The 9,793-nt window shown below is 47.4% G+C and overlaps 1 protein-coding gene and 1 non-coding gene across 2 annotated transcripts; both read right to left on the bottom strand.

Annotated features, from left to right (window-relative positions):
• Positions 1–1,272: 1,272 nt before the first annotated feature.
• Rtp1 (receptor transporter protein 1) lies at positions 1,273–4,001 on the bottom strand. The gene is made up of 2 exons (XM_048454419.3): positions 3,569–4,001; positions 1,273–1,792 (listed from the first exon to the last, which is right to left on the bottom strand). Exons 1-2 carry the CDS (start codon positions 3,838–3,840, stop codon positions 1,273–1,275), a joined length of 792 nt encoding a protein of 263 aa, XP_048310376.3. The 5' UTR covers positions 3,841–4,001.
• A 3,200-nt stretch (positions 4,002–7,201) lies between these two features.
• LOC125413245 (U6 spliceosomal RNA) lies at positions 7,202–7,308 on the bottom strand. Its single transcript, XR_007235905.3, has one exon. It is a non-coding gene; the product is annotated as a U6 spliceosomal RNA (small nuclear RNA).
• Between the last annotated feature and the right edge of the window lie 2,485 nt (positions 7,309–9,793).

Genomic DNA, 9,793 nt, shown 5'->3' on the forward strand with positions numbered 1-9,793 from the left:
GGACAGGAAGTTGGTTACTAAAAGAGAGGGTGAACAAGGACCTCCAAGGCTCAGGGTGGGTAGCACCCCACTTCCAGCTTTTCGCCTCTCCCCCACCAGCCTTACTCTACACTCTATTACCAGAGGGCGTCTGATCCTGTGACTGTAAACATGTTGCACCCCATTTTGAGGAGATGTGAGATTCTGGGTACTCTCTACCAACAAGGGTTTATTTTTTGTATCTTTAATTTACTCTTTCTTGCTGAGGTGCCCTATCCCTGTGGTCCAGCAGGAGAACCTCTTTGGGAAAAAAAAAAGCAAATGTGGAAAAGCCAGTCAATGATTGTTTCAGATTGTTTGAGCAAAATCACGGGCAACCAGGCTGTTCCCTATTCTGGTCATCAGCACAGCCAAGGATCCGAACCCTGAAAACCCTCCACATAATGGAAAGTCACTATATGCAGCATTCTTCCACAGCTCTCTCAGTTCCGGCCCAGTTCACTATGACCATACCCCAGCAGCCAGTCCTCTGTCAGGCAGGCAGATCATGGGACCACCTGAAGGACAAGGTGCTAGCAGCTTCAAGACGGGGAAGATAAACAAAGTACAGTGGAGCCCACAGCCCAGCGCCCCACCTCTCTGCTTCAGGGGAAACTACTGTGCAAGCCTGAGGCAGAGCTGTGGATCAGGCTCATCTTAAAGGCAAAGAGGTTCCTTTAAGTTGTAACTAGATGCTATGGGAATGATGAGGACACAGCAAGAGGCTAACAAGAGAGTGAAGTCCAGTTCATTGCTTTAAGACCTTTTGAGATGGCCTAGTCCTGTAATTTCCAAGCTGGTTTTTCTTTTTAAGCAACTAAGCATATATATATATGCATATACACACATATATACACATATATATGTATGTGTGTATATATATGTGTATATATGTTTTATTACACATATATATTCATCCTTACATGGAAGTACTTCTGATTGCAGCAAGGGAGAAGACAGAAGTTGAAAGTTGGAAGGAGCTGTTGGATGAGGAGAAAGCAGCTCATTCACTCTACCTCCCAAATCAAACGTCCCTGGGGTACCTAAGAAGGACTTTGGAACCTTAGTTTTCTTGAAAAACCAACCGCCTTAATTTTACAGATGGAAAAATTGGGTAGGTTGTCCGTGGTTCCCACTGAATCAATGACTGCCTTAGAACGTGCCCCATTTTCCCAAGCCAGGTCTCACCTCACCCCTTCCCAACAGCTGGCTCCCAGGCCCCCCCCTCCCCAGCCTCAAACCCACGCGGGAATCTTAGAAAGAACTACGGAAGGAGAATTGCAGGTAGATTATGAGCAGCAGGACGGTAGCCCAAAATAAGCACCAGGGGATGGAGCAGAAGTTGCAGCCTGAGCCGGCTTCGGCCTGTGGCTTGGTGGGGCTGGGCGCACGGGAGAAGGTGTAGGTGTTCGCCTCCTCCTCCAGCAGCTTCTCGCTGGGCTTCCAGTGCACGATGCCTTCCTGGCAGGCCTCGCAGAACTCGCCACGGTGTCGCCGGTTGTCCTGGCGGCTGGCCACGTGGATGCGATAGTGGCCCCCGCGCTCCCCGTAGCACTGCTCGCGTAGGCTGGTGATGAGGTTGTCCACCAGGCTTTCGATGTTCTCCTCCAGCATGCTGGACTCGTCCAGCCGTGCTGTGCCGCACTCGTAGCACAGCTGCTTGAACACGCGCATGCGCACAGAACCAGCCCGCTGGGCACGGTCCAGGTACATGTGGAAGAGGATGACTACATGGGGCGACTGCCAGGTGTGCCAGCACCAGGAGCAGTGGAACCTGCCAGTGAGGGAAAGAGAAAGAGAGGATCATGTGGAGGGATGAAAACAGGCCAGGAAGGGGTAAGGGGATGTGGAAGCTGTCAGAGGCGGGGCCGTGTGCTGACAGTCCCCAGGGTTCATTAGCTTCCCCAGGAGGCCACCCTTCTTGTTCTATGTGAGTGTCTAAGGGACAAAAGCAGTTTCCCAGACTTGGCACGGGAAATCTAGCAGTGGTCTGCTCCCTGGTTACCATCCAGAGACCTTGTCTCCCTTCAGCCGTGTTTCCTCAGGCCTTGCCCCTTCTCCCAGTTCGAAGGAACTCATTCTTTATCTATAAAATGTTCTAGGTATATTGAGTCTCTGTCCACACTGTCAGTGGAAGTCTGCCAGCAAAGCTGAATCTTTCCGGCTAGGAGATAGACAAGTCTATCTGTCAACACTGACCGAACAGACTGGGCCTAAATCAGCAGACCATGAACTATTAACACCATCAACTATTAGTGCAGGCCAGAGATAATGCATTCCCAAGTCCTGGAAGTGGAGACGCCGTGAGTGAAGATGATCCCCCCACACAAAGGCCAGAGTTTCCCACGCTGACCCCAGTCAGCCGGAAACCACAGTTCAGCTACAAGCTCTGAGTTAGCCACAAAGTCCTCCACTCTGCCCCACAAGAACCTCCAGGAAGTAGCACCCTACTAACGTCTGATAGAGGGGTGCCCACATTTTCACTTTAGTCTTTTTGCTTATTCATATCTTTAGCAACTATTTCTCTCACTCAGACTACAATTGATTTTTTTTTTAAAAAAAAAAAGTCAGAATTGAAGGGATCACAGAAAGTAACCTATCATTCATTTGGTTTCAGGACGCAGTAAAAGAACCATCCATGTACACACAGCTAGAGAGAAGCCAGATCAGTACCCTGCAATGCTGACTGGAATGAACAGAACAGAACTGAGCTGACTGGGCCAACCTAAGTGAGAAGGCCTTTGCTTCTGACTCAGATACCTGCACCACTCGGCTGCTCTCATTCAAGTCCCAGAAGTAAGTCTAAATGTAGACCCATGAACTGAACCCAAGACTGGAACTCTAGAATCACCCGGGAGCCTTCTTAAAGTCCAGGTACTGATCCGAGTCTGGAAGGGGCCCAATATTCTGCAGCTCTAGAAAATTCTAGATGATCCACAGTATCATCATCATCCCTGGAGCTCAAAGTGAAGACCTCGGCCAGCCCTTCCTTCAGCATTGGGGAAAGCATGGTCCAAAGAGGAAAGTGGATTTCTCAAGAGACACAGAGCCACCGGCACAGTCGGTTTTTAGTGTGCTCCGTGTGTTCGACATTTCAAACCAAATCGAGCTGAATTAACTGGGTTCAAACTGAGTTTCCCCAATACAAGAGCACAGATCCCTTGACTCCCAGTGGACCCAAGCCTTCCTTTCCTCAGCTTACAGATACTTTAAAAGACAACATTAAAGTCTAAAAGTGTGTGAACTGTCAGAGTCAGAAACGAATACTTTTATTGTTGCATATTCTCTCTAGATAACATATTACATAATATACGTTTTTCTAACTCTTTATTTGCTAAGTGGAGAAACTGTAAGAACAGATCTCCTGGTGAACAGGTGAAGAGTTGAGCCCAAACCGGGTATCCCTTTTAGGGATAACCTGCCTGCTAGTCTACAGTAATGTCACAGTGAGACTGGAGCAGGCACTTGGGTTCCGTGCATCCTTCTCGGTCCACTGAAGGTACCCCAGGCCAGATGCTGTCTACAGACCCCTACTTGCTGGGCCACTCACCTGCCTGAGGCATGAAGTTCCAGGTACTGCTTCCAGCCAGGGGCCAACACATTGTGCTTGAGGTTGGGGTCTATGATGAAGTCCCAGCTATCAGCTGGCTTCGCCTCCTCCATCTTCTCATAGAAGACCTTCTTCCACTCACCTGTGGTCACACTCTTACACATGTCCTCGTCGGGGGCGAGCGAAGGCAAGCTCCACTTTAGAGAGAATGTGGGGAATGAGGGCAAGTGCAGGGCAGGGCAGCGTAGTCTCCACGGTCTAAAAATCCTCATTGGCAGGACCGGGAGGAAGCAAGACCCGACTCCCTCCTTTGTCCGCAGTGGAACCTGTTTCCAAGGCAACTAGGCAGGGTGCCAGGGGACACAACCTGGGGAGGAAAGAGTCTCTGGGAGGGTATTTCAGAGCCCTGATGGCAGTCTGCAGAAGCAAGGGTTCTGAGTCTCAGGGATCCAAGGCAGATTGGGGGCCTGGCAAAAGGCTAGACTTCAGACCTTATCATCTTGGCCTGCAAGAACATGGAGAGGTAATTATTTGAGAGCGGGCTCAATTTCACCTGGCCGCCCCCTGGAGGCATCATCAGCACCTGGCTGCTATGGTAACCAGTACGCCTTAGGGAGCCAAGGAGAAATAAGGGATAGGAAGAGGTAGACCTGTTAGCAGGTTGAACTAGAATATAGTCTCCCTCTGCATAGCCACCCATCTCATACCTGAACCACTGCCATTTGGTATACATCATCAGAGATCTCATAAATCTCAGTGACTATGTTACCATGCAGATCCAGGATTTGCCTAATTGTATACATGGCACAGCCGCTCATAAGCCACTCCAACCCATTCATTCTTGTGTTTCAAGTACATTGATGTGTCGGGCCCTGTGCAAGGTGCTTGTAACTGGATAGGTACCGGGTGACAGTAATGTGATGAGATTCATACTGCAAGAACCATTGTCAAGAGCAGTTACCTGTGCACAAAGGTAAAAGCCATTGCATCACCCAGGTAGCTAGACAGGACTACATCCCAGTTAGTAACAGAAGAGAACCATCTGAGGCAACACTGCCTGCATCTAGAAACCTGTAGTTTGCTAATTTTTTTTAATGGTAAAATAGCTCTTCTTATTCACTTTGATTCTGACCATTGGATATATTCGACAATGAAACAGAGCAGGGGCAGAGGAAGGCAGGCTCGCCAACCTCATTGGACATTCATTCAGAATAACCAGGGGGAACACAAGATGGGGGCGAGAAAAAGAAGTTGTTAAGCAGAGGATACTGGAACAAGGGAGGCAAGGAAGGAAAAGTGCCCAGAGAACTTTAGCTCTGATGGGGAATTGGGAAATGGAGAAATGATTGTACGGGGGGGGGGGGGTGGAAAGTGGGTTCATCTACTAAGATGAGCAAGGTCTGTATCAGGCTATCGGGAAAGGGCTAAAACCAGCCCCATGTGGTAGACACTGTGCAAGGGGAGCCAGAATAGAGGCTAAGTGTGCAGACAGGTTGGGAGGTGGAGACAGAATCCTCCCTGGAATGGAAGGAGACCAGCAGGTGGAAGTGGGCTCTGAATCTGATCTGGCTGATGCTACATGCTATTTGGGTAATGACAAAGTTGCTGTGTCCTTCTGGTGGTGGCGTGAGATATTGCTCTGCTCCTCTCAACCTTCTCCCTTCTTCTTTCAAGTTTCCTTCAGGTGTCAACACGCACCCGAAGCTCAGGAAAATATGATGAACAAGAGGGGAGCCGATTCCATCTCAAAACTGACCAGGCAGGCTGCCATGGCTGGGCAACCCTGGGTCACATCTTGCTCAATTCAGGCACCTCGGATGGAACCCATGGCCTGCTGAGTGCTTGCTCATGAGGACACAAGGCTGGTGGGCAATGGGAGCTCAGGACCTGACTCGCCCTGCTTGTGGGCAGCCAGACCTATAATTTTTAGCATGTTGTTTTTTCCTTAAAAATTCATACATACTTATTACAGAAAACATACAAAATAAAGATAAAATTAAACAAAGGCAATGCTCTTCCATAACATCCCTATCCAAGGTGACCGTTGTTAGTATTAAGATAAACGCCATAGGACATTGTGACATGTTTTATAAATAATAACATCTCATAAATATTCTTCTAGGTCATTAATATTATTCTCTAGTCCTGTGCCCTAAGTTGTATTATTCTGTTATATGAGTGGGCACCATTTACATGGCCCATCTTGCTCTTGAGGCAGCAAACCCTCATAGACGAACCCTTGGGCATTTAAATTTACACCCACAAGTGTACCCCAGCATCAGAAACAATACTGTTTACAGTCAGAAAGCACATCTCTCGGCTGGGCATCGTGGCTTGCACTTACAATCCCAGCACCAGAGAGTCAGAGGCTGGAGGATTGAGTTCAAGGTCGTCCTCAGCTACATAGGGAGTTCATGGTTAGTTGTCTCAAAAACATAGAAACAAAAGGAAAGTCATTTCCTGACTTCTCCACAAAGTCTCGTTGTGGCTGCAGAACCTTCAAGTGGTATGAATTACATGCAGATTTCCTGCAAATCCTGAAATTGGAAGTTAAGAAAGAAGGGCCGAGGCTGGCAAGTTAGCTCAGTGGGTAAAGGCTTTTGGCACCAAGCTGACTATGTGACTGAGTCCCAACCCCAGGATCCGCAGGGTGGAAGGAGAGAAATGATGCTGAAAGTCGTCCTCTGCCTTCCACACATGCTGTGCCACGCATGCGCTGGGAAAGATGGTGGCGGGGCAGAGAATGTAATTAGAAGACTTAAAATGCAAAAGGAAGGCCTGAAAAATCTACTCTTTCTATCTGGTACCAGACACCATCCTCCAGGTGCTCCTGACTCTGCATGGATGAGGCCCCGATGAACATTGTTTTACCTCAGTTGGTTTAGCAATGCAATGCTGAGAATACGGCAGCTTTGGTTATTAAATGCATGAGCCCTGAAATAACCCGTGTTCATTCGTTGTTGTTTGGTTTTGAATTCCTTTATATAGTATACATAGCTATGTGGCATGTATCTTTTCATTATGGTAAAATATGTCGTTGTTTTGTGTAGATATATAATTGCATTTATGTATTAACTTGCAGCACAGTAGCGACCACTGACCAGCAGGAGGTCCCAGGCACTGTCTCTGAGTCTTTATCCACAGTTGTTCCATCACAAGAGCAGAGGTAGCAGCTCCAACTTACAGATATCCCTATGTACCCGAGAGATCAGATAACCTGCCCCAGGTTCATCATTCGGCACTGGATGAACTTGGATTTAAATGAGTATAACCGCTTTAACCAGTGTGCTGTCTGCCCAGTGAAGAATCGAGAACATATTGTTTGCTAATTAAATGTGTGTGTGTGTGTGTGTGTGTGTGTGTGTGTGTGTGTGTGTGTGTGCGTGCCCATTTCAGTCTCCACAGATTGCAGATACTATGAATCAGTATCCTTTCAGCAAATGACTCGCTGTGGTCCCGAGGCAACAGCCCCTCTAGATGAGGAGAGAGCAGCAAGTGATCCCCCAGGCTCTCTTTCGTGTCCAAGATGCAGTCTTCACTGTTGAATTTAATGAAGCAATAGCACCCGCAAACCCACAACGTTTAGTACAATTATTTCAGAGCCGAAGGAGGAATTAAATCCAAAATCTTTCTCAAAATTGAGAACGATTACCTAATTTGCATGCCCTTCTTGCTCAGAGGCCGGGCTAACCCTCTCTGTCAGGTTCCAGTTTTAGTATATGTGCTGCCGAAGTGAGCACATAGTCTGAAGTCTTCCCAAAGAAAACACACTGCGGGTTCTCTCTATGCATGACCCTGCAAGATCATAAACGCTTGGTGCCAGGGACTCGGGTGCAATGGAAGGAGCTGCGTGTCTGGAATCAGGAACTCAAAAACCTTGCTAGCCCTTCTGCAGCTGATTTGGGGACCTCACACGAGTCTTTTATTTTCTCTTGGCCTTCACTTGTCCATCCACTCAAAGAGCTAGAGTAGGTGAAAAACGCGTGGTGCCCCTGGCTACAGCCATGCATGGTTTAAAGAGTTTTAGACTTAGCAACTTGAAGAGTTGAGAGGGTAGAAGGTTGGATAAGGTCGTGGGATGGAAGAGAATGCTTCAGAAGAGGATTGTAGGGGTGCCTGGAGCCAAGGTACAGAGCTGGCCACATAGAGCCCGATGCTCTCGGCAGATATCACTCCTAAATTTGAACCAGACACAGTAAGAGGGATGGAAATTAAGTCTAGAGCCACTCAATATTAACACTGGAAATGACTCCTAAAATTTTTTTTGATAGTTCCTCAAACTGTTAACTAGATCAGGACTCTTGACTCTGAATTAAGGCAGTCAACTCTGAGATAAGTCAACTGATCTAGCCAACTTATTAGATGCAATGGAAGCTGTCAGAAATGGTAGCTACTGGCCAAGGTGAGCTGGAGGCTGGAGAAGTTTCTAGATATGCCCCCAAAAGCTAAGAGAAGCTTACAGCAAACACGGTCAGAACAAATCTTGTACAAGTATTTTTGCAGTTGTTGCCACGATAAACATTCTGGTGAAAAAACAAGGATGCTGAAAGTGAGAATCACTCTCTGTGTGTGTGTGTGTGTGTGTGTGTGTGTGTGTGTGTGTGTGTGTTAGCACAGCTGATGCAATCCCCATTGGCACAAATTAAGTTTAATTTGAGACCTGAGTTCGCTATGCAGAAGCCAGCACAATGCACTCTTCTGTACAGAAGGGTGCTTAATAATAATTTTAAAAACCTACCAAGACAGAAAAGCAAATAGAAACCACCCTGTACCTTGCCCTGTTGAAAGAGCTCTGACGTTGGAGAATCCAAACGCACAGATCACAGACTTAAATGTCTTTGAAGCCTTTGGCTTCGGTTTGAGTTTTGAGAATATGTGATAATATTTTAAGCTCACAAGGGGCTTAAAACTAAATCCCTACTAGAAAACACGGTGATTAAAAGAAAAGAAAGAAAACTATGCCTCTGACGTATTTGGCCTGACAGGAAATATAACAGTCAACTCATTACGTTGCCATTGTTCATCAAGATCCAATAAAAAATAAGTATTGTCCATCTCAACATAGCATGCTAACGAAGAGCAACTTCCAACCAGGCGCAGTTTCCCATTCCTATGTGGCATTTGTGAAGATAAAGGAGAGTTTGGGGGAGCTGTACCAAAGACCAAAACAATCTCCTGGCTCTCAGTGGCCAAGGATCAAAGATCTAACCTTGCTTGATATCCTAGAGCAAAGAATCTTTCCTCCCCAGAGCCCCATGGGTGTGGAGTCGCAGCAGTAAGCTCTTCGTTGACTTAACGATGAAGATGCAGTTACCGCTTGCGATTTTCAGTTCAAAGGAATCATCGCGCTTCTTCCTGAGTAGAAACAGCCCTTCCCTGGGAGTCAAGCACTCTACACCATCCCAGGAAACACATTCCTAGCATACTGCTGGGGCTGGCTTCGAGGGCGCCTTTGCCCTTTCCAACCCTTAATCATTTGGGACTAGACAGGAAAAAAGCAACAACAGTGTGCCTTCGTTATTCATTCAGAGCATGCAGCACACCTCTGAGAACACCACTGGAGCCTGGCAAGAGACTGTCACCCCGCTGTCTCCATAAATAAGCCTCCCAAAGACAGGCCCAGTGTAAACTCAGGCCAGGCCGGATGATTCAGGATGAGGGCTGTATTATAAAACCAATGAGTTTAGCTGTGAAGCTCTCTAACTATGGCATCCGTCACTCCACTGACCCTCACGTTGATTTGGCAGATCTGGCTGGGTAGGCTGGTGTCTCCTTCCTGCCCCACGACTCCATGTATCCTCCTCCTGAAGCTGCTTGTTTCAGTTAAAGACGTCAGCCTTCCTCACTAGAAGCGCAGAGTTCTTCAGTCAATGTTATACAAGCAGCTGCGTTCATCTGCTGGAGCCTCCCAACCAGAGCTGAAGGCCCAACGGCTGTGGGAGCCCACGTGTGACTCAGTTTCCATCTGGAGTCCATTCTGATTTATAAGCCATTGGAGTTCAAGCTTGCCTGCTCTGCTTTTTCCTATAAACTTGAGGGCTGTGAGAGACTTCTGATTTTGCCTGTGAGAAAGAAAAAAAAACCATTCTATCTTGTAGAAAGTACACTGTTGACGCCAAACCTCAGGAACTTCAAGATAGAAAGTAAGGCTGCTTCTGAGCAGCAAGCGCCTGCTAGAGAGGAGATTGCTCACTCAAGGACCGGAATGGCCTCGTGGTTAGATAC

Source organism: Myodes glareolus, chromosome 2 (genome assembly GCF_982192425.1).
Source record: "Myodes glareolus chromosome 2, mMyoGla1.1, whole genome shotgun sequence".
NCBI lineage: Eukaryota > Metazoa > Chordata > Mammalia > Rodentia > Cricetidae > Myodes > Myodes glareolus.

Coding starts and splice junctions, on each gene's coding strand:
- Rtp1 (XM_048454419.3), bottom strand. CDS start 3,840: ATGAGGATTTTTAGACCGTGGAGACTACGCTGCCCTGCCCTGCACTTG. Junction 1,793..3,568: donor GAACTTCATGCCTCAGGCAG/GTGAGTGGCCCA, acceptor CCTCACTGGCAG/GTTCCACTGCTCCTGGTGCT.